Consider the following 24521-nt stretch of genomic DNA (forward strand, 5'->3'; position numbering starts at 1 on the left):
AAGGAAGAAGAAAAAAAGTCGTGGGTCAGACGGGAGGAGCATCAGATATAATTATCCACGATGAGCGAATATAGAACCCCAGGAAGAAAGGACCCCGAGGGAACCGAGTCGATAAGTACATCCGGGCCACCCAATTCGGATCCGGGGCGACTGTTGAGGGGAAACAATCGGCCAGATTAGTCAAGGCTCGCTCAAACTGCCCTAACGATCGATCGGGACGCGACTGAAAGGATCCTGATCCTTTTCTTTGCACATCTGACCCGACTCGAGACGGTTGGATACACCCCGTTCTGCGTGCAGACTGCGGAAATCCGCCGAATCCATCGCATGTAGCTTGGAAATCATAATTTTAGCCTGGGATGGATTCCTTAAGATTCGCCCGCCCTAGCCATGGCTGCTCTAGTTCCTCCTCAGATAGGTGTTGCAGCAAATTGGGAGGGGTCGTCTCCTGCATGGCTTAATCTGATGTTGCCCTGCATCCCTGATATTATTCTGGCCCGTGGAGGGTGCGCCGCCAATCATCGGGCGCGTGTCTCGTCCTCGGCTCCTGGTCCCTCAATGGGTTGAATGTCTTGGAATCGATCTCCCGCTGACAATCCAGAACGCGACGCCACGCCAGGCGGCGATCGCCCAAGCCCAAGCCATCCGCGTTAGCCAAGATATCGCATGCACCGTTCAGCCAGTCATGCGCCGGCCACGGTCGCCGTCTAGTCCTGATTGATCCGTGTGCTGCAGTGCCTTTCCTGTTCGGATGTAACCGCGGAGGGCCACGTCCTTTTGCAACTTGCAAGGTCAGGTTGGTGTAATTCCACGGCCGTCCCTTCTGGCTGCATTATCCACCGCTGATTAACGGGTTTAGCGCTCCCACCCGGCTCCCATCCGCCTGATGATTGGCAATCCCGTCATCCCGTATTTCCTCGCCACACTCTAATTTGCTGGGCGCCCGGTTAGCCTGACCCTCCTTTCACGGGGCTGCCGTTGGCCAGACTGCTGAGTGTGGCATATCAGGAGCCCCCTACGATATTGATTGCAGGCTAAAACGGGGACTGTCTTTCCTGTATCTTGCACGTTGGCAGCGGAATGGCCCGCAAGTTAGTGCTGTCGCAGGATTACCGCGCTAAGTCTTAGGCTCCCCCCCCCCCCCTCCCAACACTCCACCCAGGTCTTCAGCAATGATGAATCCACTGATCCAGAGCCATCGATTCCTGAAGGAAACGTGGTTCCTGGGGCCGGTAAATTCACACGAGCACCGCGCGTGCCACAGTGGACCAGAGCCTTGCTGGAACTAGACTCTTAGTCGACGGCGCGAATATGGTGCTTCCGTCTTGGTCAGACTGGAGTTCAGCGTAATCCACAGATACGAGGTCGATCCTGGACCATTGAATACGAATTAGCCAATTTCCTGATTCGATCACGTATGTCGGGGGGATCCCTGATGTTATCCGTGGAAGAACTAGTCAAAGGGTATTTTTCCCCGTCACCACAACAGGGACAGTTGCATCGGACATGATGCGAATATGTACTAGTCTTCTTGTTGGCGCCTTTGCTGCAGATGTACTTTATTAAGCCTGGTGCAAGATAAAGAAGGAGGGGTGCAGGCCGATAAGGGGATAGATGGGGACTGCAACGCACTCCGCTGGGCCCCGATGCATGGACCATGACGACCGGCACCGTCCCCAACACCCATCCATACTAGGATCCGACGGAGTCTCCACGCGTCTAAAACCTCCGTATCTCGGGTTAGCGGCGGCCAATTCCCGACCCTCGTACCCGGAGCCTCAGGAAATACCACGAGTCATGTACGGAGTAGACCGTCAGCTAAAAACTCGGAACCGCGGCAGTAGAAAATAGAATATGACGTTCTCTGATCACACACGCGACGTCGATCTTCAGACTCGATTTGGTTAGTGGGGCTTGCCAGCTGGTGTTCTGGGGGCCAAACCTTGAGGTGGAGGGCAATACGAACATTCCCATGTGGCGGCGGATCAGGGGGAACAAGAGTGAGATGATGATCACCGGTGGAGTGACATGGAGGATACCAACTTGGCAGTGCTCAGGTGTCGACCAGGCAAAGAGGGCGAGATGCGTTGGAATGGTGAAAGGGGATTGGAGTGAGGGGGAAGAGGGAAGTACGAGGCTTGGTTGCCTGTGGCCTGCTATTGCCTATTGCCGCGGGATCATCTGACCACGCCCACACGCCCATTGGTCTCTGCGGAAGGTTAAACGCCTCGTTCTGCACCGGCGCTGAAGACGCTGCCACTCTGCATGCAGAGACCCCAGCGCGGAACAATTCGAAGCCCATCGAAGACTTCATCCATCTGGTAGTCACCAGATCAGCCTTCCTCCTCCCTCTCTGCCAGGTCTGAGCTCTTCCATGATCTTGAACTGTGCCGTCCCATCCCCCTCCGCCGATCCATCCAAGTATTGGCTGACACTCGCCCGTTTTCTAGGTTTCGAGAGGCGCCGCCACATACAGTCAGCCTTATGGCTGGACGATCCATAAGCTGACTCCGTAACACCCGCTGGGCACGAAATCGGTGTCCCACTTCACCGGATGCCTATGAAGGCGAGGAGATGTCCTGCTGGCAGGCTCGGGGAGAAGCAATGCGTGTCGTGCAGTAGCACTGTCGTAGCGCCGCATGCGCCTATTTGCCATATGCCGAGCAGATGTTATCAGTTGAACACTGACAGCCGTCAAGCCGGAGTCCGCACGTCTCCAACCTGCTTGCCGCTCCACCTAGAACCGGGGTCAAACCCGGCAACCTGCGGTTTCGTCTAAAGTATCTGTACTTTAGGTGCAAGGCAGGATAGACATCTCGGGTGTCTAGCGTGGCTGCAGGGGACAGGTCTTTGTCTCTGCACAGCCTCAGGGACGACCCGGGAGAAATGCAGGGGCGGTCGCCCTTCACCCTAGGCATCTTGAAGATTATTTCCTGCAGGTGGTCTGAACGCTCGGATATGCCGAGAGTTGTCAAGAGGTGGATCAGCCGTGCCCAGAAGGAGGTTCATGCGACTCCTCCGTACGACGTCCTTGCAACCTCGAAGCAAACAATGATCATTCCGACGAAAGATATCGTGATAGTGAATATCAAACTGATACGATCGGCCTACCAACCATCCCAGTCCAGGTTCCCACGCTACTGTACGTCCTGGCCAGGAGCAAACCAGAACGAGATAATAATCAAACAGCCCCTGTCCCCGGAGCTCGGAGTAAGCCTACCGTCTAATTTACTCGTTCTGGAAAGGTCAGGAATGGTCAGGTCTTGCTGTTCCAGCGAGCCAACCCTTCCATTTGAGTACTCTCCGGAAGCCACGGGCAAGCTGATCATCCTATATCCCGTATGTTTATACAATCAAGGATTTCAGTGACGGCTGTCCGTGGAAACGTCAGAGACGACTTTCGCAACCTAATCAGGCATCTATTGCACCCACCTTGGTGTTCGGTGCCAAGAAACCGTTGCCTTTGCACTCTGCAGGCTCTCGGCGCTCAAGGCTTGTCTCGCATGGATAAGAAACACCACAGGACTCCGTGCTCTTTCCCGCGCAGATCGCCGCATGCTTCGCATCGTTGCTTGCGGACACTCTCAGAGGCTACTCAGCCACCACTACTGGTAGGACCACCCACCGAGTGGCTACACATCTGCACGCAACGGAGTCCGAATAACGTCCGGCTTACAGACAATCCCCGGATGAGGAAAGCCACTCTAGAGCAGTCGATACGGGGTCCTGCCAATTGAGCATTCCGTTAATCTTTCTGCAATTTATTACGGCACCGCGTCCCCCTAATCCGGACCCACCGACTAAAATATGACCACAGCAGCGTCAGCCAGTCACCACGACCTGAGGAGTTGGTGGCGTTTTCGCAAACATCCCAGCAGGCACTAGGCTCTAGTCGATTATGCCTCTCTTATTCATCAGGTCTCATTCTGTCTCTGAATATACTTTGGGTCTAGACTCCAATCACGAAACAGCTTTCATAGGGCGGGAAGATCGATACTGCCATGAGACTAGCTCACCAGTTGACTGCATCCAGGCCGGGAATCCACCAGGGACCTCCAAATCATCGTCTTAAGACGGCAAGACAACACCAGCTCCGATGTTGCATCGCGACCGTTATGAGCGGAATAGCTTCCTGTTTGACCGGGTGGGTTTGGGATCGTCTGCCGGAGGGACCCCGGCGAATTTCGCAAACCTGAAGCCTGCCGAACGCTAACCCACGCAGCATCTCTTGGCGTCTTGCTGGACTGTGCGACCTTCGCACCATATCCTTCTCCCTTTGAGATATACATCAACCCGCGGTCTTCAACGCATTGTTCGTTGATTCGACATGGACGGAGGTAAACGAGGACCTTCGGGGTGAAGCCGTGGTAGACCCTGCGTCGACCAGGGTTCTGCAAGACTCCCTGGATTTTCATAACCTCGCAGTCTCGCAATCTATCTCTTCTTGGGGTGGGGATCCTTGCACGATACACGTACCACCCTGGAATTGCTTATCGGGACGGCCGCAGGTATCCATCATTCGCCTCCCTGCAATAGGACCCTCTTCTCTGCACGTTCAGGGATGATCTGGATTGGATTGTAAGGCATACGTCAACATCGCTCGTGGCCTTGCTGCTCGGAGCAATGGAGACCCCAGCTGAAAGCCGGCTCCTAGATCGGAACAAAGGAAACTGGATCGAGGGTGCGACCGAGGGAAACCCCCGAGTCGACCAGGGACTTGATTGAGGCCATCCCGGTCCTCCAACTATGACAGATTGAGACCAGCCAGGCTCAACCAGCTGCAACCCGCAGCTGCATGTGCCAAGGGACGCCTGTCCTACATTATTAATAACAAAATGCATAACTGCCCTCATAAACTGGATGAAACCGTCGCGTAACAACAGGCTCAACCATGGGTTGGCAGCCGAGGAGCTTCCATATCTGGACATCCCATGCACCGCTCGGGTTATTCACGGTTGCCAAAAGCAATGTAGGATTTCAATCAAGACCGACGTGACTCTCATAAAAGCCCCTCCGAATGCCATTGCACCATATTCCTAGCTTCCTTCCACATCATACTACTGTTACAGTCGGAGATGTTGCTGCACTCGAGTACAACTGATGTGGAAAAGCAGGCAGGGAGGCAGATCTTGCAGGTGCACGAGTCGAATAGATCACAGGGACTCCTCTCTAAGAGAAGTGCCGGTGCCACGGTCGATTGGGACAGACCTGACGACCCGGAGAATCCCTTGAACTGGCCCACGAGCAAGACGTGCGTCAGTTGATCTTGGTGTCCTGTAACACAGTCATAACGTGAGCCTCAATATCTGCATCAAGTAGAGTCTGGCAGCTAACCAAGCAGACCCCTGGCGTCGTCCATGTTCACCCCAGGACTCAGAGGCGTCATGTCCGACTTCCATACCACGAATGCCACGCTGGGCTCCGTCGTGACCGTGTTTGTTTTGGGCTACATGGTCGGCCCCTTTGTGATCGCGCCGTTGTCCGAGATCTACGGTCGCGTCCCCGTTTACCACGTCTGCAATGTTTTGTTCTATGTCTTCACCGTTGTATGCGCGGTGGCGCAGACCCTGCCGCAGCTGATCGTCTTTCGCTTGTTAGCCGGTGTTGGTGGCGCCTGCCCGCTCACGATCGGATCGGGCACTGTGGCAGATATGGTGCCTCTAGAAACGCGCGCAGGCATCATGGCGGCATGGGCTCTAGGCCCTATCCTGGGGCCAGTCGTTGGCTCAGTCGCAGGCGGATTCCTTTCCGAGGCCGAGGGTTGGCGATGGGTATTCTGGGTGATTGCCATTGCTGTAAGCACACTTCACAGTGCATGAGGTGACAAATAACACTTGCAGACCGGGGTCATCACAATCGGATGTATCTTATGCTACCACGAGTCGTATGCCCTTGTGTTGTTGGAACGCAAGGCAGCGCGGCTGCGCAAGGAGACAGGCAGCCCGAATCTGCAGTCCAAGTATTATACCAGCCCATTCACGACGCACTCCTACCTAAACATATTAGCCCGGCCGATGAAGCTCCTGGCGTTCTTGTCCATCGTTCTAATACTGTCGTTGTTCGCCGCCATCACATATGGCTATCTGTATCTGATGTTCACGACCATCCCACTAATCTTCAAGCACCTACGGGTGGTCCACCGGGGTGGTCGGTCTCTCTATCTGGGCTTTGGACTTGGGAGCGTCACCGGCCTGGCCTCGTACGGGGTAGTGTCCTACCGGCTTGCCGTCAAGCACGCGGCACGCGGCACGTTCACGCCTGAATGTCGTCTGCCGCCCATGGCAGTTGGCTGCTGGTTCGTCCCGATCGGCCTGGTTTAGTACGGATTGGCCGCGCAGGCCCAGACACACTGGATCGTGCCCATCATCGGCACGGGGGTGTTTGCACTGGGGCTGATGATGGTCTTCATCGCGACCAACGCGTATCTGGTGGAAGGGTACCTAAAAGAAGCGGCATCAGTAACGGCCGCCAGCACGGTGCTGCGGTCGCTGGTGGGAGCGGTGCTGCCACTAGGCGGACCAGCGTTGTATGATAGGCTCGGGGTAGGCTGGGGTAATTCGCTGCTGGCATTTATGGCGCTGACACCGTGCGTGTGCCCGGGCCTGTTCTGGCGGTATGGCGAACGGATCCGGACGCATCCTCGGTTCCAGCTTCGGCTCTGATCGGTGATGAGCATCGGCCGGAGCCACTATCTGCCAGCCCACGGCCGTTGGCGAGCTTCGCGGGCCCAGCAGCTTAGCCATTGGCCTGCTCTGCTGCAACCCAGCGGGTCCGTGGCCTGCCTACTCTGCTGGTTATCAGCCAGCCTCATCCCCATTGGTCTCGACGGCCTAATTCAAACGGCGCGCGACACTAAAATCTGAGCCCCCGACCGACCATTTTCCCCGCTGATTCCTGGATATTCTCCGACCTGCAGAAGCCCTGGCGTTTTCCTCGTCTTCCGACCTGCCGTCAACAATATCGTTGTCTTGCAAGCGGGGGGTGTACGGCACACACCATGCCATTCATGCCATCCATGCGTCGCACGGCCCATGGCCCCAGTCCGCCTGACATGCCGTCCATACATATGAAGCACACTCCATAGAAACCCTATTCGAACATCCTGACTCGTGCAGTCCTGATCATCCTATAAGTTCGCCAGGCATCATGCGTCTTCCCAGCCCCTGCATCCTTGTCTCCTCGCATTTCCTTGTCCACCCTTCCTTGTCTCTTCCAGCATGATTTTCCACCCTGCAGCGACGGCCCCAGTGCCTTGCACCGATGTAATTTCGTATATCTTCTCCGACCCGCCTTACGACCACGATGAGCCGGTAATCTCAGCTCCATACTTTTCCTCGTCAAACAATGCCTCCTCTAACGGCTGGGCATAGATCTACATTGATGTACATAATCCGACGCGCACGATATCTTACAATCAAGCTCGAAGCATCATCCGCCAACTCATCGCGGGCTTACGCGCCTGGGGCGTGCAAAAGGGCGACTGTGTCGCCATCCACTCTTTCAATGATGTATACCGCTCTATCCAACATCAAAGACCAACCTAATCTAATAAATAACATGACAGATCTACTACACCATGCTAGTCCTCGCCATCGTCGGTGCAGGCGGGATCTTCACGGGCTCGAATCCATCATATACCACCCTCGAACTCAGCCATCATTTCCGCGCCTCGGATACGAAATTTATCATCACCGAGCCAGAGCTTCTCGGTCCGATTACGGTGGCTGCGAAAGAGGTGTCCATCCCGGCACAACATATCCGGATCTTCAACATTCTGGGCCAGTCAGTACCGGAGGGAACGGTGTCCTGGACGGAATTACTCGAGCACGGGGAAGAGGATTGGGTGAGGTTTGACGATGAGGTGCTTGCGAGTATGACTACCGCTGCGAGGCTGTTTAGTAGTGGGACGACGGGGCTTCCGAAGGCGACGAATATCACGCATATGAATTTTGTGGCGGAACATGAGCTCGTGTTTGAGTTGAATCCAAGGCCGTGGCGGGTACGTACATACCCTCTATTTCTCGTTCTATTTATATCGCTCGATGGGATATGCGCTGAGGGTATGTGAAGGTCAGCAGAGTCATGCCCATGCCACTCTTCCACGCCGCTGCCGCTCCGAGCAGCCACTTTGGGAGTCTCAAAGCCGGCCACATCAACTACGTCATGCGACGCTTCGACCTCACTTTGTTCCTCGAGACCATGGAAAAGTACAAGGTCACTGAGATAACCGTCGTCCCGCCTATTGCCATCGCCATCATCATGCACCCCATGTCCTACGAACGGGGCTATCTCCGCTCGGTCCGCGCGAGTAACCTGGGCGCGGCACCGATGGATAAGAACGCCCAGAAGCGGTTTCAGGATCTGCTGGGGCCGGGTGCAAACTGTACGCAGGTCTGGGGGATGACGGAGACGTGTTGTATCGCGACGATGCTTCGGTGGGATGAGGAGGATGAGACGGGGTCGGTGGGGAGATTGGTGCCGAATTTGGAGGCTAAGTATGATTCCCCCAGGTTTCTGCCGTCTTTGCTAGTGCAGGGCTAATAGATGTATAGGTTAGTCGATGACGCTGGTACGAATATTTCCGACTACGGAGTACGAGGCGAGCTCTGCGTGCGCGGTCCTACGGTCACGCCAGGATACTTTAACAACCCGGCTGCCAACGCGGAGTCCTTTGACCAAGATGGCTGGTTCCATACAGGGGATATCGCGTATTGTGATGAGGCTACGAAGAAATGGTACATCGTGGACCGGAAGAAGGAGCTTATCAAGGTCCGAGGGTTCCAGGTTGCTCCGCCAGAACTGGAGGCCGTGTTGTTGGCGCATCCGTTGATTGTGGATGCCGCTGTCATTGGGTTGCGAGATGTGGTGCCCGGGACGGAACTCCCACGGGCGTATGTGGTCAGACGGCCAGGAACGGAGGAGCAGATGTTGACAGAGGAGACCGTCAAGAGGTGGATGGGGGAGAGGTTAGCGGGATACAAGGCACTCACGGGAGGTGTCAAGTTTGTAGAGGCGATCCCGAAGACGGCGAGCGGGAAGATCTTGAAGAGGGTGTTGAGGGAGGAGAGCCGAAGGGAGGTTAAAGAGGCCACGTTGAGGCCAAAGTTGTAGTGTATCTGTGTCTATCTTTGGCGTTGTTGATTTCTTGTATCTAGGACGTAGTCAGTACATACTCGATACCCCGTGTCCTACCTCCCTTTGACAATATAACCTCAGCTGTTCCTGAACCTGCACTGCCAATCTTCTTATTGTGAGACGAATGTCCAATCATTGGGCTGATAGTCCTCTACTAGCTCGTAAGCCGGAGAGATTGTTCCGTCATGCCGTCTTGACATCATGACCTTAATTCCGCCATCCTCCGGTCCCGCCTGACCTCCTTAGCGCGCACAAGACCTTCAGGTGCAATTTGCTAGTCGGAGCTAGTCATGTTTGCTTTTGTGCGGCTGACCTGGAACCTGCGCCGGATGAAAATCGGACATTCGTAGGGACTTTCTCGTAGACATTTTCCAGATACAGTCTTCAGGATGATATTGAGCCACTTCGTCGTAGCTGTCCTGGCAGCCTTTATTATTCTTTCTATCAGGCTGTGGCCACATGGCAGATATTCATCGGTGCTTGCAGCATTGTCTGCATCAGCAGTGGATTTCGAGAAGCCCTCTCTCAATAATTCTCAACACATCCAGAAAGTCATCCGTGAAGGCCTCATTCTTGCTGGAGATGGAGTTGCCATTCTTCTTCAGGTTGCCATGCCGGGAATCGGTAAAGCTGTTGACCGTCATAGCAACTTCGTCTACCGACCACTTGACCGGCTGCGCACGACGATGACCTTTCTTTAATGCATGACTTTCGGTACTCCGCAGGAGAAACGCATCATCGTCGATATGGTTCATCGCGCGCATGCTTCAGTCAAGGGGGCTGGTTACTCGGCCGACGAGGCGCATCTCCAACTCTGGGTGGCAGCAACGCTCTATGCCGTTGCTGTTAGTATGTATGAGGATATTTTTGGATCGATGGAGCCAGTAGCCGCCGAAGTCCTGTATCAGGAGTACGCTATCTTTGCGGTATCGCTGCGCGTACCGGCGGAGATGTGGCCGGCCGATCGAAGGGACATTTGGGCGTACTGGAACCAGCATATCGAAAGCTTGGAGGTCACTCCAGAGGCGAAACATGTGGCCTATGATCTGCTATACAATGCAAGGCTTCCGCTGCTGGTGGCGATGCTTATGCCATTGATTCGGCTGATCACGGTGGAGATGCTTCCTCCGCGGATCCGACGGGCATATGGGTTCGAAAGCACGGTGCTGCAAAGGATGACGTATCGTATCGTCTTGGAAATGACCAGGGCGATTTATCCTCTGATTCCGACCTATATTCGGACAATCCCGATGAGGTATTATCTGAAGGATATGCGGAAGCGGATAAGACGGATTGATCGACAGTGATATGCAGTACTTTCCGTATGCCATACGTTAGCGTGTGATTTCGACGAATGATAGATAATCCCACCTATATTGAGATAGAATATAATATCACTTGCCAAATTGCCACCGAGGCGAAGTGTATTTCCCTGCGGGGTTGGTCATGTCACTTACAATAGCGGTTGATGGGCGTTGAACTAATGCAAGAGTGCGTTTGATGTGAATCGATTTAGCATCAATCATGTCAAAATACGACCATTGTGCACCGAGGTTAAACCCTTTGAGGCTATCAATATGGTGGTGCACTCTCCACTGCTACCCCTCTGGATATCACCTCTGCCTCATGTCGAGCTGGTTTTAGCCGGGTTGCCAGATTCTTGGCCGACGGTATCCCAACGGACCAGCATAGACCCGCATTCTATAGAGACACGATGTCCTATCAGTATGGCATGCGAGTTAACCAGATACACGGGTGTCCGGACAAACCGAGAGGGCTCCAGGGCATGCGGATGGGGTCATTACCCAAGGTGCGCTGTGATACTGCGTGGTTTGAACAAGGGTCCCCCAGATCTGTCCATGTATAGCCCCTGCTCGACAAAGGGGATCTCTATGACTTATTCGTAGTCTGAAGAGACCGAGAAACGGAAGAAGTCGCAGGTGGTGTTCTAGTTGCTCGGTGGGTTTGTCTGGTTTGTCGGGCAAGTCAGGTGCCCTTTCAGTCTGGAAGGCAGCCTGACCTGCTCCGGTGTTCAAGACACGAAGGTTCCCACCAATATGCAAGGTAAATCTATGCGTCTTGCCTCGAAGCTATCTCTCATGATTTAATTTATCGTTAATCTGACCGCTGAATCCCGTCCCGATGTTGTCTACACAACTGTATAGTTGTCTGAGGCACTGCATTGAATGCGTGCCTTGAGAACGATATCCAACCGTCGGTAATAGTATCGCCAAGTCTTACCCCTATTTAGCTCATGCCAGTCCTTTTTCCTTCGTAAACCTAGCTAATCAGAAGGCACTGCGTGAACAGAGCTCACTCGATACAAGGACCTGCTCATCTAGAGCCATACATCGATTGCATCACATAACCCATACTTTAGGGGTGTTTCGAAGATACGCCGCAAGGCAGACATATGGTGGATAGACAGACCCGACGAAGCTGCTACCGACTGTAGCTTGGACGTACAGTATATCAGATGTATGGGCGTAGGAACGGCACATGCGCGTCCATAGCCGGCATTGGGCACTTACTGCTCGGACACATACTACTCGTGAAATAATGTCGCTGAAGGCCACTGGCACGGCTGATAGACTCTCGACTCTGTGCTCTGTTGTCGGAGTTGTGTTTATCATTAAGCATAGGCCGTCCATTTTGGCCTTCGAATGAATCCAGCCTGGCACTTGGTCTTCCCTTTCATGATCTATGCATCTGGGTCGCAATAATAACATTCACACTATCTCTCCACGTACTCTTCTTACTCTACAGATATCGGAGACCGGGAGTCTCTAGAAAGGAGACAATGTAGCCTTCTATGCCTAAGTAATTCCTTGCCAGCATGCAAATCCGTTCAGCGCCTAATCACAAGACATTCATCGCCGTCCATTGTCTGAGCTGTCTAGCAGAGGGCACGTCTGCGCAGACAAACTGCTTACTCAGATTCCTTCAATTCAACCATTCTAAGTATGCAACATAAGCCTCCAATCAAGTCAGTGATCCACATGCCTCTTGCATGAGGTCAAAGCATCGGACTACTCCGAATCTCGGATCGTTCCGAACACGAGCTGGATGGGTCCGATGCCGGGCTCTTCCCGCTTCTCCACAACTATAAACAGATTTCGCCAGTCATCCCAACATCAACCCAAACACCACCATGAGTCCATCAATACCCCAGATAAGCCGGTCCCTGCATAGCATGGCTCGCACCTCACCGGTCGTCGCAGTCCTCTATCAAGCCCTCGAGCCCCCCATCATCAACGGCGCTCGCAAGCCCCGCAAGCCCGGCGGTATCACACCCAACCCATATCCCACTCATAATACTAACAGCACGCAGGCTACCAAGACTCCGGTGCAGATATCGCCTACACCCTTCGCAACCAAGGCATCCGGGTCCTCACGCCAACCGCCTCCCCCAACCCCAAATCCCACGAAGGCTGGTGCTTCCCCGACACCGAAACCGGGATCCTCTCCGCCATCCACCAAGGCGCAACCCACCTCTGGGCCAACACCATCCTCTTCTCCTCCCACCCGTTGCAAACCTCCCAATCCCTTACCACTACATCCACCCCTATCTCCATTATCGGCCAACCCCCCACCCTCGTCGAATCCTTCGACGACAAAGCCTACCTCAACCACCACCTCCGTCTCCACGGCTCCTTCACCCTGCCCCAATCCTGGCTCCTCCGCAGCACCGACCCCATCCCCACCATCCTCAACTCCATCCCTACCTATCCCGTCGTCGGCAAACCCGTCTGCGGCCGCGGCAGCCACGGCGTCAAAGTCTGCCACAACCGCACCCAACTATCCGAACACATTACAACCCTCCTATCCGAATCCCCCATCGTCATGATCGAGCAATTCCTCACCGGCGAAGAAGCAACCATCACCGTGATGCCCCCGTCCCCCGAGATCCCAGAATACTGGGCTCTTCCCCCAATCACCCGGTTCAATCACATCAACGGCGTTGCGCCATATAATGGTGTCGTAGCGGTGAGTGCCAACTCGCGCGCGGTCACCAAAGCCGAGATGCAGGATCCGTCGTACGGGAATGTAATGCGACAGTGTGAGAACGTAGCGAGATTAATTGGTGCGACGGCGCCGATTCGGGTGGATGTGAGGAGGGTGACTGAGGGGGGGGAGTTTGCGATCTTTGATGTGAATATGAAACCGGTACCATTCCTCCTTCTTCCCCTCTCTTGATATGTTGTGATATGTGTATGCGGAATACAGAACTAATAGCTGGCATCTAGAACATGACCGGTCCAGGTCGTCCAGGTCGCGAAGACCAGACCAGTCTAACGGGGTTGGCGGCCGCTGCGCTCGGGTGGGAGTATGGGATGTTGTTGCACCGCATTTTGGACTGTGCGCGGCCGTTGGATGGTTTCAGAACTTATCGGGATCCGTTTGTTTGATCCTCTATCTCCCTCTATCTCCATCTTTTATCAATGCAATGAGTTCTACCTACAGTATATACTCCTCAACAGCCTACTCAACAAGAACCATCCTCCCCTCCCCCTCCCTCCACCGATACACCCCCCCATCCCCCACATTATACCGATAATAATTCTCCGTGCCAGCGGGTCCCACCGCCCTCCGAAACGTAATATTAATCCGGCCCGTCCCTCCCCCAGCAGCAGCAGCAGCAGCAGCAGCAGCACCCCCCCTCCTCTTCGGCACACTATGCAACCAATTCGCCTGCGTCTCGCCCCTCATAATCAACAGATCGCCTTCCTGCAGGGTAAATTTGAGGGGCTTCTCCCCTCCTACTCCTCTGGTTGTGTTTCCAACACTACCAGTACCAGGACCGGTACCCCTCCCTTGCTGCGGTTGTTGTTGCTGTTGCTGTGGTATTGGCTTATGCTTTAAGAGGAAATCTCTCCGCGCGCCAAGCGACAACGACGCGATGGTGGGATTCGGGCCCAGGAAGCGTTCGTCGTCGGAGTGGTAGGCGATGCTGTCTTCGGTGGTGGCGTAGTAGTTTACGAGGATGAAGTTGTATGCTGTGTCGTTGTTGTTGTTGGGGGGGGTGGTGGTGGTGGTGGTAAGGGCCTCGATGGCTTGGCGGAGGTGGTTGAGGCAGGGGGGGATGGGACGGGGGTATATCTTCCCCTTTCCCTTTCCCTTTTGTTTTTCCTTGTTGGTACTGTTGTTGTTATGATACTTGGTATCAGGAACAGGGATACGCGTTTTCGAATCGACTAATATTTGCGATTGAACGGAGGAGTCATCAGAGGCAGTAGTTGTAGGATCCGGAATAAAGATGGAAGTATCATCGACCCCAAACACAGTCGTGTACCGTGGCGTAGTGATATTAGTCGGGGTCCCGTTACGATGAATGGTGTATTGGACGCGGTAGAAGGGGAGTTCGGCGCGGAGGAAATGGAAGAGGTCGCGGGCGAGCGGGGCGGGGAGGAACGGTTGGTAGTAGAGGAGGTCGAGGTGTGGGTGGTTGGTGATGGTGATGGCTTTGGAGGGGGTGGAGGGGAGTTGGGAGAGAGGGGTGGCGATGGTGCTGGGGAGGTTGCGGATGGGGAGGGGGTAGCTGGGGTGGTGGGTGTATGTTGCGGAGGATGGGTCGGGTTTGGGTTTTTTGGAGGGAAGGGGGGGGAAGAAGGTGTTGATTCGTTTCATGGTGGTGGTGCTGCTGGTGTGCTGGTGGTGGTGGTGGTGGTTGGGTGGCGAATTGAACGGTCAGGTAGATGGAGAAGATGGGAAGAAGCCAAAGTTAAGCTTATCTTGAGGTGGGTGGATGATGTCACTTTTTACATACTATGTAGTAGTATGGTATCTATGGTATCCATGGTATAAGGTTGTGGGTCTCGATTGACTTTGGATGCTGGTAGAGGTGAGGTTATTTGTTCCGGTCTAGATCGTGTCTTTTCCTGGGTGGGTTTGCTTGGATCTGTGATCATTTCCGCTGTTCGGATCATTGCGGCATTGCTGTTACTTTCAAGCACGTTTTAACTTCATGGGTCGTCCAGCCACTGATTGTGGAGAAGCCTGTGCTGCAGCCAGGTCGCTAATCATGGTAGGTAGAGGTTCCATGAAGGGTGGTTCATTTTACGTGCTTGACTGCATGCTCCATGTTATCTTATAGTCTGTAGGAAGAGAAATAGAGTTGGCCATATTGCTGCATCTGCAAGATATACCCGATTATTAAGGCCATGGTTGGAACTGCTGTGCACTCCGAACAGCTACGGTCCAGCATCAGGCAGCATGCTCATCCGCTTTTCGTTTCTTGCCAAACATACTGTCCAGCTTCTTCTGTCCCTTTTCATGTTTCTCCACCTTGATCTTCTCCGACCCCAGCACCGGCGGCAGTCCCTGGACCCGCTGTTTGGCATCCTCCAACAATTCCACCTCCCGATCCCGTTGTTTCTTGACAGTTGGCAGCGACCACGAGTTGGACGAAGCGGACTTGTACGCCAGTTTGTACTTGGAACCCGTCAGATGTGTCTCGTATGTGTTGGCATCGATCTTCTTGACATGCTGCGATCATCAGCCAGTCATTCCACGACCCTCGCGCAACCTACCTGATGGCCGACAATGAGCCAATGGTATTCAGTGCCCACGGGGGCACCACTCCCCGCGGGCGCGTTCCTCGCTCGTCGTTTGTTCGTCTGGTAATCGATCCGCCAGAGATCTGGTTCCTCTTTGGTCTCCTTCCACGTCCCTTGGTCGTACCTCCAGGTGTGTGATCCTCCTACCGCCATGCCCGAGTACATCTGGCCTTTGTACGACTTGAGCGCGTTGTACCCTCCCCCTCCTACTGCGTATTCAGCTGGCTTTGGGGCGGTATCAGGAGCAACTGTATTTTCTGTCTCTTCGGGCATTTCTTCATCTTCATCCAACAGCCAGGGAGGCATTGATTCCTCGTGGGTCACATATTCCGCACTAGGCACCTCTGTCGCGACATTCTTCTCGGACAGTGGAGGCGACGGGGGCTTCTGTTCCGCCGATGGGTTCTTTTTGGCACGTTTGATCGGCATTTTGATGATGATGGATAGACATTGTGTCTGTCAGATAGCCATGAGAAGACGCAATGGCTGGGGTTGGAAGAATCGTGGGGACAATCCTGGGGCGCGGCAAAGTAATTGATGACGTCATGGCAAGCACATGCTCGAGAGCTCGTGACCAGCTCGTGACCAGCTCGTGACCGCCAGCATCAATACTCAATATCCATCCATCTCGTAGTACTGTACACAGTATCAACTCGGCTCATCCACTATCGCTTCTATTTATAATCGGATCGATGCGCTTGTCGCGTTGCACATGGATCGTCCGAGACCCGTCCCCATTGATAAGCTGATCTGCCGTCCCCCCGCGCTGTGTATGGACTGAGCCTAGAACGATGGAGTCGGCCACATCAGCTTACTGGAGAACCGCCACTGCACCTCATTCCTCGCCCTTCTTAACGGATGCGCTGCAGAAACGACCCATGGATCGCATTCGACCGACGTCATGTTCTCTCCCTTTCCGCGCCCACCGGGACGGGCGGGAGGGTCCGAAGGGACTCCGTAGTGGAGCCGGGATAGGATACAATCATTCTCGCGACATGATATCGATGACTCGGATCGGGCCAGCTTCACCTGCGCCACGCATCCACCGCATCATCCGCTTCATCAGCACTGGCATCACACTCCCACCCTTCGGTAGGACGGACGAACCATGGCAGGCACTCCGCCCTCCCTCCTAGCGATTTCCCCTCCGCCAACCCCGTCAGAGGTCCGACAGCCCATCACAACAGCCTGCTCCCGGGCACACGGCGTATATGGCCACCCTGCCCTTACTCCTCGTACACGGGCTGGTGCGCCACCGTCCCAGTCCCTCAATTGATCCCTTCCCAACCCCCGCGTGTTCTGGCAAATAATTTGGCTTTTCCTTTTGGCTGTGATGCGGAACTGGCGGCATTGCGACTGGCCGGTGGAGGAGAACTAGGCTCCTCAGAGAGACTTTTCAAACTCAAAATCCCCAATAAATACTACCATCTTCCCCGGACGTCAGCGGCGCCAAAGTCTTCTTTCGTTCAGTCACAATATTTTTCTTTGAGGGCCTCTCGCAGTCAGCTCATCCGCAGAACACCGCTTGACATCCCTGCCTGGCGCATACTTGAAACCGTGCCCAGCGAATCGGCATCACCCGCTACTGCACCATCCGTGCCTTTTCATCTTCCTCTCGTTCCTCTCCTCCTTTGTCCCTTTTATCCCCACCGTTTACCCCTCTGCTTCTTCCACTCTTCGTTCTTACGGAAGATATATCCGCCAGCGGCTATCGAATCCTTCTGGCGACGGGCTTCAGTGTCCTCCCTCACGGATCGTCAACCGACCTCGGCTGTGTTTACTTTTCCTAGCCGACTATTTGATGAACAAAGTTTCCCGATCATCCTCGTGATCGCCGCCGCAAAAGAAAGCGGACGCACCGAACACTCCGCCCAACAAAAGATCAACCACCAACAAAGACTCGTCACCACATCAACATGCGCGACATGTCCTCCAAATTCATTGAGATCCTCGACCCCAACGATACTCGTCCCCGCATCTCACACTGCGATGTACGTCTCGAAGACGTCCTGGCCGACCATGAAGCCTTCGTGACCCGACCGCGATCCTCCACTCAATCCTCCTCCAAGCCGAGTCTAGACAAAGACCGTCTCGACCGCGAGCAACCCACCTCTCCGACGCAGCGCTGGAAACGATTCAGCACGATGCTCGTTCCCGCCCGTCGAGGCTCCGCTTGATCCTTCTTTCTCCCTCCTTGCATACACACGGTCCTGGCGACCGTCCGACACTCACACACACAATATATACAAAAGACACGATACACCGCCACGAACGACACGACGACACGAGATGATTCGGGAGTTGGATTAGATACGGATAAACCCTTACACTTGTTAGCTGGACTGAACTAGTTGGAATTGGTATGGTATGGTATGGTTTAGTCGTCATTAGCGACGGAGTAGGCAGAATCAATTGCAATACCCTGGTTAATCCTATTTCCTATACCTAGAACCAACCAAATCATATGCATGATACCCAATCATACCCACCAGTATAATGAAGACGAAGATGATGATGATGATGATGACGACAGCTTCCTACGCGGAATTGACCTCATCCATGCCTCCGCCCAACATCTATCCACCCATCATTTTTCTTACTTTGATGCCTGAACTGACATCATCGCTCGGGAAGCAAGCTAACTACTTACTTACTTACTTAGTGGGTACATAGTAGCTACCCGTTATTAGCCTTACGTGTTAACAGTCTATCTATCTATCTACCTATTAGAATTAAGATTGTGATTGGTCCTAGGTCTCGATTTGGGTGCTTACGCAAGTGATGGCGTAACGGGCTAGTCAGTTACCTCCTTGCCTCAGGAATATAGAGTACTGTGTAGATTGGTGGGAAAGTAGGGGCAGGGTGTTGGGTATGGAGATGCTTATCTATTTTTTTTATTTCAAGGGTTGTTTACTTTGTATGTAGTGAAGTATTTGGTTTGATGGGTGGATGTAGGTCGGTTGGAAGCTATGAGTCAAGTCACTTTATTTGTTGTTGGATTTGGTTGGTGGAGGGGTGGAGAAGTGGGTTGTGTCTTCTTTCTTTGGATGATAGGTTTCTGGATTCTGGTTTGGGAGATAGTGATTTGGTATACTGGCTTGGGTTTTAGGTCTGCTGTTTGCTATCTACTGAACTATACTATTGACTTGTAAGTTAGCTGATCCGTGAGAAGTGGCGCAAATCTTCCTGGTGGGAGGAGGATTTGCTGAGTCTGGTATACTTGGGAGAAAAATGTAGACCACACTTGACTGGTGATAGTAAGGGATGGGGGAGTTGCGATTCGGTTGAAGTCGGGTGTGAGGGGTGAGGGGGGTGAGGGGTTGCTCTCTATCTGGTTCGTTGGCTGAGTGGGGAGGTGACTAGGTGTAGGTAGATCTCTGCCGTTGACGTAGATTGCTAGCACGTGGTTGGATTGTCATATTCTTGATAAGAGCAGTTTGATTCGCCGATTAGAGTGGATGATCGATCATGTGGCCGGATACCTGCTGATGTTGGAGAGCAGTGATGATCTTGCTGTACAGAGAACGTGAAAGTATCTGCTTCGTGTGGCAAGCTGACGTTTTCAGGCATATTTCATGATGAAGGGATAGTCTGTGCTATCGCTATCGGACGTACATATCATTGTCTATTCCTTGTATCTGGCATTGTACGCGCGGCGCAATGCCCAGTGAGCGGTTATCAGCGATCTGACTGACACGGACGATGTGATGCTCATCGTGACTTGTACAGCGATCTTCTCTGCGTAGAAAACTGGTATCTGGCTCCAGTAGGATTAGCTCAGGTGGGTCTCCAGGTAATATGGCGGCAAGCCGGCATGAGGAAATGCATAATGCTTCTCAAGGTATCGAGTATCAGGTTGCTCGACCTTGGAGAAATGTGTCTTTATTGGGGTATCTGAAGCAAGTGAGTGACTTCTGTCTTGCTTCCAACGTCCACGCCTCGTCGCAGTGTTAGCACATCTCCACCATAGCAATTACCCAAGCCATCATCAGAATAATCGAAGGCAAAATTCACGTGTTGTCATATTTAAACATCATTCGAAGCGTCGAGAACCGTAGCAGCCAAGTATGCCCCGCAAAGTGTTAAAACAAATAGCCCTGGCCATCAATCTAGGCAAAAAGCTCTCGAGATCCTGCCTCGTCCACGCCTAACCCCACTTTGCCGATGCTTCCGCCGGATTGAAGAATCTCATGTCCTTCCTTGACACCTTCGAGGGTCAATCTCAGTCGCTTTGTCAGATGACACTTGATCTTGCCTGCATCGATCAAGGCCGCAAGCTCTTCCAGGATGCGGTGATGCGATTCAACATCGATTTGATGGTATGGCTTTGTTCCAAGCAGACACCAGGTGAATGTCAAGGACTTGGACATGAACGCCGTGCCATACATCTTAGCCTGGCCTTGGACGATCGAGCAGACTTTGCCGAACGGCGCGCAAACCTGAGCGCATGTGTCCATATATTGGTCGGTGGAATGTGTGATGAAAATGTACCTGACATACAGTTAGCGGGGTCCTTTCCAGCAGAAAGTATCTTACTTCAGTGGTAAATCGAGGTTCAGCTTCTCAATCTGACTAGGGACATCCTCTCGATGATTGACAACATGAGTTGCACCCATATCTTTCGTAAACTGAATCGTCTCCGGTCTTGATGCTGTCGTAATAACCACTGGAAGACCAAGTACAACGCGCGCAATCTGCGTAGCCATAGCACCCACTCCACCGGCGCCATTGATAATGAGAAGTGCTGCTTGTTCGCCTTTCTTAATCTCCAGTCGTTCAACGAGGGCCTCATATGCCGTGACGTACGTCAGAGGCATTGCAGCTGATTTGACAAAATCAAGAGTCTTCGGTTTGTGACCAACGCTCCTCTCATCTACCAGCTGATACTCGGCATTTGATCCTTGTTGAATGGGGCTTCCGGAGTAGAATACATCGTCTCCGGCTTTGAAAAGCGAGCATTCTGATCCAACAGCTTCCACAGTGCCTGCTGCGTCGTACCCAGGGATTTGGAATGGTCGTGGAACGCGGTCGTAGTAGTCTGGAGATAGAGTCAATAAGCGGGCGCTCCTATGCTAGACGCGTCTTACCCGGATAATCATCGTATGTCCCATTCCGTACTTTTGTGTCCACGGGGTTCACGGAGACCCCTTTGATCCTATCCAGAGCTCTCAGTAACCGTTTTTTTGATACAGGTGGCAGAACACTCGCACCGAACCAGGATATCTCGAGGTTGGAGATCCGTTGGCTTGGGGACCTCCCGAGATTCAAGACGGTCGACGGGGCCGTAATACTCAACCCCGATAGCCTTCATTCTTGATGGTCGTGGAGAATTGTCTGATCGTAAGTGATCCTGATGCAAGTATATTCTTCTACCCGCGCGGCTAATATCTATAGGCAAAGAGTTCACTTATATTAGACATGGCAGGTTGATAAACGCCCGTGTTAAATAGACATCCGGCAGCGACTTACGTCACCTGAACGTCAGGTCGATGGAGTTTCAGAAGTGGATTTTGAAACATCTCCATGCCTTTATTTGGTATCAACTGTAAGTTTAAGGATGGAGAGAGTAGAGCCAGGCAGAAGGTAAGCTCTGCACAACGGTGAGGCATTGCTCCGTCCGACCTCACTGCCAGCCTGCAGCAAGGAGCATCCTGGGCAGATAATTTCCGGCAGGATCAATCAAACTCAACCCATACATAAGTGGGTACCATTATCATAGTCTCAATGAGATTAATCCCATTCTAGTGTCAAAATTCATATCCCATCCACACAACACGCATAACCCCTCTCCCTTGCCCGATACCTACATGTAGACTAGAAACACCGCTATCGATAACCAACCCGGCGGCACCAAAAGCGGTCAACCTCCAACCCCGGCACAATTCCCGCCCATACCGAATCAAGACATCCCAGGCACGTACCGCCCCGCCTCCAACAGCAACAATCAAAAGCAACTATCAACGCGCGTGCCAACCATCCAATACAAAGAGGGTTTAACCCAACAGACTTACATCTCATACTCAATTAACTCGTTTAGTCGATCTTTCTAGTTGATGCTTACTAGGTCTCAGCTACATCAGCATCACCATGTCGACCACACCCGGCCCCAAAAACCGAGCCTCCAGCCCAACGGTGTTCGAGCAGCAACGGGCGGAATTGGTGAGAGAGATTGCGGGGGTTAGTTGCTGTCCATCAAGTGCGTTTTGCGCAAAGATTTCTCATTGAACTGGTAATATCATAGGGCATGGAGGAAGTTCTCCAGAACATCAACCGGCTGAATCGGAACTTAGAGAGTATTATCGCTGTAAGTACCCCACTCTCCGCTACCGTCCGGGTCGATTAATGTGATCTCCGGCAGGTGGGAAATGAGTTCGGCTCCGTTGAGGCTCTGTGGTCGCAGTTCGAGAATTTTATGGGTCGGCCGGCGGACGAGACCGAGGCTCAGGACCAGCAAAAGGGTGGTCAGCAGGAGGAAGACCACAGTCAGCTGCATGAGCAGGAGGTGGGAGATGTCGAGGATAGATAATCTATCAAGTATCTACATTCAAGGCTGTCTGGGCTGGGTTTGGCGTACGTTAGAGGGGTCTTTCATTGTTTATCTCTACACTTTACTGCTATCGGAATCAGGATACCAAATGAGCAATACAAAATAAGGTTGGCAAATTCAATAATCAAGTACACGGGATTTTCGCTTGCGCCAGTAAACACCCATCCCATGCATGGTAAAGAATGGCCAAATTCGTGACAGACATCAAGCATTGAGACAAGGGCAAATCGCCAAATCAAGGGCTAGGGGCGAGATGGTGAAGGTAATGGTAATTGAGAAACATCATCAAGGCCAAACAGGTATAGCAACATAAAGAAGCAAATAATCAGAAAGCCGCCAGCATGTATAGAAGGGGATAAGGACAACATAACCGACATGGGCGGAGCGTGTCGGTGCTCTTCACGTTCATGGCCACGTTGTCATGTCATGTCATGTCACATACAAGGGAATCGGGGAACCGTCAAAGCAACCAGGCTCTTCACTCGGTATAACAGGGGTGGAAAGAAAAAGCAGGCATCTCAAAGATAAGAGGGGAACCAAAAGGGCAGATGATCATGACCAGACAAACATCGACTATGAAACCAGCGTCTACAAAATCTTGCAGGTACGCTTTTTGACCTTCTTGCCGCCGCCACCACCACCAGTGACTCGAGGTTTGCTTCCAGGAGTACTAGTTGTTTGGCGGTCGTTCCAGTCTTGTTCCTCGGCAGAGACAACAGTATCGACTGCGAGTGCAAATACCCCGTCGACACCGCGCATTTCTTTGCTACTACACTCAACATAGGATGCGTTCATCCTGCGCGCCACTGCCTCACCTTGCTCGGGTGTCACGGGCGTCAGGCCCTGGGTCTTGAGAAGCTCAATACACGTTCTCTTGGAACGCAGATCTGACTTCAACCCAACCAAAATAAGTGGAGTGGTCGGACAAAAATGTAAGACTTCGGGATACCACTGCGCAGGCATCAGCTACTGCATGTCGTTGCGGGGTAGGGCGACATACCTTGTCCATAACGTTCTCCAACGACGCCGGACAGTCTATAGCAAAACAAACGAACAACAGGTCCGTCTCGGGATATGACAGTGGACGCAGTCGGTCGTATTCTTCCTGACCAGCAGTATCCCAAAGGGCTAATTCGACCGTTTTACCCGAGGCTCGGTGTGTAGTTTGCGTGATGTAGTTCTCGAATACCGTCGGGACATATTTCTGAAGAGAAGGAGCGAGTTTAGCCCTCATCACAAACAATACCACTGCACTGGTCGATCACCTACCTCAGGGAAATAGCCTTGGGAATAACTGATCAAAAGGCAGGTCTTTCCACATCCGCCGTCGCCCACCACCACGAACTTTTTGGAATAGGCGGGTGGATGGGTGATGTTGGTAGCCTCCGACATTCTTCCACTCGACACACTTGTATTGGTGCTCACCGTGCCGTTGCTGACTCTAACACTTTGACTGCGTGTCCGGCTATGTCGCGGTGTCATAGACGGAGGGGGAGTAGCAACTGAATGACGCCGTGAGGGTGCATAAACGTGCTCGTCGTACATGGTACCTGACATGATGCCGGAGTAGGAGAATTTCGAGGAATGTGGTATACAACAATTCCGGAAGGGGGTGGGAATTGTCGGTCAAGCAATGCGGGCGGGTAATAATTGCTGCTCAGCGATCCACAGTCTTGTCAAAAGGGTGGCGGAAGGTTCTCGATCGATCAGTCCTCAGCGATTTCCTCTTTCTGTTCGGAATGTCGATGTAAAGTCGGTTGTTGTACAGAGGTTTCGGGGGGGGAAGGGAGATATGAGGGGAATAGAAAAACAACACGCGAAACCAGCACGAAGAAGTCCAAGGAAGGGATGTCAGGCTCGAGATACTAGTTTCTCCACGATGAGCCCGCCAGCCCCATGGCTGCTCCAACAACGAGGCCGTCGTGGCTGACATGAAACCGCAAGACCGATGTTTACCGGCCGGTGGGCTGCCATGGCAACGCCGCGGGACAAATGACGCACGAGCTCCGCTTGTCACTTCAGTTCAGCTGAACGTTCCGACGCACATTGGACCTCCTCCACTCTCATTCGTCTTTCTGCTGGGTCGTTCGGTTTTATTTTTAGCAGATTCATCAGATTCGCCCAAATTGCCAGAATCCAAGCCGTTCCTTGGTTGTTTACCTCACCGGCTGGCTCGCCTGGAATGCCACTGCCTGGCCGCTGGTCGGCCCAGAACCGGGCTAGCCTCCATCGCCAATCGCCGTCCTCCCTGAAATCGGCCCGATCACCGAATCAGAATGGTG

At 53.0% G+C, this 24521-nt stretch overlaps 11 protein-coding genes across 11 annotated transcripts; 7 read left to right on the top strand and 4 right to left on the bottom strand.

The window, feature by feature from the left end:
- The first annotated feature begins 3106 nt into the window (after nucleotides 1-3106).
- BO80DRAFT_126891 (uncharacterized protein) lies at nucleotides 3107-3899 on the top strand. The gene is made up of 2 exons (XM_025713538.1): nucleotides 3107-3142; nucleotides 3190-3899. The coding sequence occupies exon 2, from the start codon at nucleotides 3342-3344 to the stop codon at nucleotides 3735-3737; it is 396 nt and encodes a 131-aa protein (XP_025573882.1). The 5' UTR covers nucleotides 3107-3142; nucleotides 3190-3341; the 3' UTR covers nucleotides 3738-3899.
- A 1176-nt stretch (nucleotides 3900-5075) lies between these two features.
- Nucleotides 5076-6662, top strand: BO80DRAFT_456567 (MFS transporter; the record flags this gene model as incomplete). Its single annotated transcript, XM_025722182.1, has 4 exons — nucleotides 5076-5251; nucleotides 5342-5795; nucleotides 5841-6314; nucleotides 6345-6662. The coding sequence occupies 4 exons, from the start codon at nucleotides 5076-5078 to the stop codon at nucleotides 6660-6662; spliced, it is 1422 nt and encodes a 473-aa protein (XP_025573883.1).
- Nucleotides 6663-6911: 249 nt separating this feature from the next.
- Nucleotides 6912-9228, top strand: BO80DRAFT_426540 (acyl--CoA ligase). Its single transcript, XM_025719790.1, has 5 exons — nucleotides 6912-7310; nucleotides 7371-7508; nucleotides 7565-7999; nucleotides 8071-8495; nucleotides 8553-9228. The coding sequence occupies exons 1-5, from the start codon at nucleotides 7218-7220 to the stop codon at nucleotides 9109-9111; spliced, it is 1650 nt and encodes a 549-aa protein (XP_025573884.1). The 5' UTR covers nucleotides 6912-7217; the 3' UTR covers nucleotides 9112-9228.
- A 219-nt stretch (nucleotides 9229-9447) lies between these two features.
- BO80DRAFT_426541 (oxygenase MpaB family protein) lies at nucleotides 9448-10547 on the top strand. The gene has a single exon (XM_025719791.1). The coding sequence runs from the start codon at nucleotides 9840-9842 to the stop codon at nucleotides 10440-10442; it is 603 nt and encodes a 200-aa protein (XP_025573885.1). The 5' UTR covers nucleotides 9448-9839; the 3' UTR covers nucleotides 10443-10547.
- A 1736-nt stretch (nucleotides 10548-12283) lies between these two features.
- BO80DRAFT_385401 (glutathione synthetase ATP-binding domain-like protein) lies at nucleotides 12284-13550 on the top strand (the record flags this gene model as incomplete). The annotated part of the gene is made up of 3 exons (XM_025716982.1): nucleotides 12284-12419; nucleotides 12467-13302; nucleotides 13383-13550. 3 exons carry the CDS (start codon nucleotides 12287-12289, stop codon nucleotides 13542-13544), a joined length of 1131 nt encoding a protein of 376 aa, XP_025573886.1. The 3' UTR covers nucleotides 13545-13550.
- A 298-nt stretch (nucleotides 13551-13848) lies between these two features.
- Nucleotides 13849-14800, bottom strand: BO80DRAFT_426543 (uncharacterized protein). Its single transcript, XM_025719792.1, has 2 exons — nucleotides 14002-14800; nucleotides 13849-13939 (listed from the first exon to the last, which is right to left on the bottom strand). Exons 1-2 carry the CDS (start codon nucleotides 14761-14763, stop codon nucleotides 13922-13924), a joined length of 780 nt encoding a protein of 259 aa, XP_025573887.1. The 5' UTR covers nucleotides 14764-14800; the 3' UTR covers nucleotides 13849-13921.
- Nucleotides 14801-15200: 400 nt separating this feature from the next.
- On the bottom strand, nucleotides 15201-16302 carry BO80DRAFT_126954 (uncharacterized protein). Its single transcript, XM_025713539.1, has 2 exons — nucleotides 15666-16302; nucleotides 15201-15621 (listed from the first exon to the last, which is right to left on the bottom strand). Exons 1-2 carry the CDS (start codon nucleotides 16119-16121, stop codon nucleotides 15340-15342), a joined length of 738 nt encoding a protein of 245 aa, XP_025573888.1. The 5' UTR covers nucleotides 16122-16302; the 3' UTR covers nucleotides 15201-15339.
- Nucleotides 16303-17608: 1306 nt separating this feature from the next.
- On the top strand, nucleotides 17609-19282 carry BO80DRAFT_446530 (uncharacterized protein; the record flags this gene model as incomplete). The annotated part of the gene is made up of 2 exons (XM_025721561.1): nucleotides 17609-17842; nucleotides 19259-19282. The coding sequence occupies 2 exons, from the start codon at nucleotides 17609-17611 to the stop codon at nucleotides 19280-19282; spliced, it is 258 nt and encodes an 85-aa protein (XP_025573889.1).
- Nucleotides 19283-19537: 255 nt separating this feature from the next.
- BO80DRAFT_426545 (zinc-binding alcohol dehydrogenase family protein) lies at nucleotides 19538-21456 on the bottom strand. The gene is made up of 5 exons (XM_025719793.1): nucleotides 21162-21456; nucleotides 20903-21080; nucleotides 20780-20847; nucleotides 20229-20730; nucleotides 19538-20183 (listed from the first exon to the last, which is right to left on the bottom strand). Exons 2-5 carry the CDS (start codon nucleotides 21001-21003, stop codon nucleotides 19802-19804), a joined length of 1053 nt encoding a protein of 350 aa, XP_025573890.1. The 5' UTR covers nucleotides 21004-21080; nucleotides 21162-21456; the 3' UTR covers nucleotides 19538-19801.
- Nucleotides 21457-21630: 174 nt separating this feature from the next.
- On the top strand, nucleotides 21631-22365 carry BO80DRAFT_410419 (DASH complex subunit DAD1). Its single transcript, XM_025717922.1, has 3 exons — nucleotides 21631-21869; nucleotides 21934-21996; nucleotides 22051-22365. Exons 1-3 carry the CDS (start codon nucleotides 21780-21782, stop codon nucleotides 22216-22218), a joined length of 321 nt encoding a protein of 106 aa, XP_025573891.1. The 5' UTR covers nucleotides 21631-21779; the 3' UTR covers nucleotides 22219-22365.
- Nucleotides 22366-22586: 221 nt separating this feature from the next.
- BO80DRAFT_126998 (Rho4-like protein) lies at nucleotides 22587-23983 on the bottom strand. Its single transcript, XM_025713541.1, has 3 exons — nucleotides 23509-23983; nucleotides 23240-23443; nucleotides 22587-23190 (listed from the first exon to the last, which is right to left on the bottom strand). Exons 1-3 carry the CDS (start codon nucleotides 23794-23796, stop codon nucleotides 22828-22830), a joined length of 855 nt encoding a protein of 284 aa, XP_025573892.1. The 5' UTR covers nucleotides 23797-23983; the 3' UTR covers nucleotides 22587-22827.
- Nucleotides 23984-24521: the final 538 nt, after the last annotated feature.

The sequence above is a fragment of the Aspergillus ibericus genome, assembly GCF_003184845.1.
Source record: "Aspergillus ibericus CBS 121593 unplaced genomic scaffold BO80scaffold_28, whole genome shotgun sequence".
Classification (NCBI taxonomy): Eukaryota; Fungi; Ascomycota; class Eurotiomycetes; order Eurotiales; family Aspergillaceae; genus Aspergillus; species Aspergillus ibericus.

What these genes read in the sequence shown, in the direction of transcription:
- BO80DRAFT_126891 (XM_025713538.1), top strand. Translation starts at nt 3,342, where the DNA reads ATGTTTATACAATCAAGGATTTCAGTGACGGCTGTCCGTGGAAACGTC.
- BO80DRAFT_426540 (XM_025719790.1), top strand. Translation starts at nt 7,218, where the DNA reads ATGATTTTCCACCCTGCAGCGACGGCCCCAGTGCCTTGCACCGATGTA. An exon ending in CCATCCACTCTTTCAATGAT is followed by an intron (nt 7,509 to 7,564) that starts GTATACCGCTCT and finishes ATAACATGACAG; the next exon opens with ATCTACTACACCATGCTAGT. An exon ending in GTGCCGAATTTGGAGGCTAA is followed by an intron (nt 8,496 to 8,552) that starts GTATGATTCCCC and finishes ATAGATGTATAG; the next exon opens with GTTAGTCGATGACGCTGGTA.
- BO80DRAFT_426541 (XM_025719791.1), top strand. Translation starts at nt 9,840, where the DNA reads ATGACTTTCGGTACTCCGCAGGAGAAACGCATCATCGTCGATATGGTT.
- BO80DRAFT_426543 (XM_025719792.1), bottom strand. Translation starts at nt 14,763, where the DNA reads ATGAAACGAATCAACACCTTCTTCCCCCCCCTTCCCTCCAAAAAACCC.
- BO80DRAFT_126954 (XM_025713539.1), bottom strand. Translation starts at nt 16,121, where the DNA reads ATGCCGATCAAACGTGCCAAAAAGAACCCATCGGCGGAACAGAAGCCC. An exon ending in GGCTCATTGTCGGCCATCAG is followed by an intron (nt 15,622 to 15,665) that starts GTAGGTTGCGCG and finishes TGATGATCGCAG; the next exon opens with CATGTCAAGAAGATCGATGC.
- BO80DRAFT_426545 (XM_025719793.1), bottom strand. Translation starts at nt 21,003, where the DNA reads ATGAAGGCTATCGGGGTTGAGTATTACGGCCCCGTCGACCGTCTTGAA. An exon ending in CCTCGAGATATCCTGGTTCG is followed by an intron (nt 20,848 to 20,902) that starts GTGCGAGTGTTC and finishes AGCTCTGGATAG; the next exon opens with GATCAAAGGGGTCTCCGTGA. An exon ending in AACCTCGATTTACCACTGAA is followed by an intron (nt 20,184 to 20,228) that starts GTAAGATACTTT and finishes ACTGTATGTCAG; the next exon opens with GTACATTTTCATCACACATT.
- BO80DRAFT_410419 (XM_025717922.1), top strand. Translation starts at nt 21,780, where the DNA reads ATGTCGACCACACCCGGCCCCAAAAACCGAGCCTCCAGCCCAACGGTG. An exon ending in TGGTGAGAGAGATTGCGGGG is followed by an intron (nt 21,870 to 21,933) that starts GTTAGTTGCTGT and finishes GTAATATCATAG; the next exon opens with GGCATGGAGGAAGTTCTCCA. An exon ending in ACTTAGAGAGTATTATCGCT is followed by an intron (nt 21,997 to 22,050) that starts GTAAGTACCCCA and finishes GATCTCCGGCAG; the next exon opens with GTGGGAAATGAGTTCGGCTC.
- BO80DRAFT_126998 (XM_025713541.1), bottom strand. Translation starts at nt 23,796, where the DNA reads ATGTCAGGTACCATGTACGACGAGCACGTTTATGCACCCTCACGGCGT. An exon ending in CCCAAGGCTATTTCCCTGAG is followed by an intron (nt 23,444 to 23,508) that starts GTAGGTGATCGA and finishes CCTTCTCTTCAG; the next exon opens with AAATATGTCCCGACGGTATT. An exon ending in TGGAGAACGTTATGGACAAG is followed by an intron (nt 23,191 to 23,239) that starts GTATGTCGCCCT and finishes ATGCCTGCGCAG; the next exon opens with TGGTATCCCGAAGTCTTACA.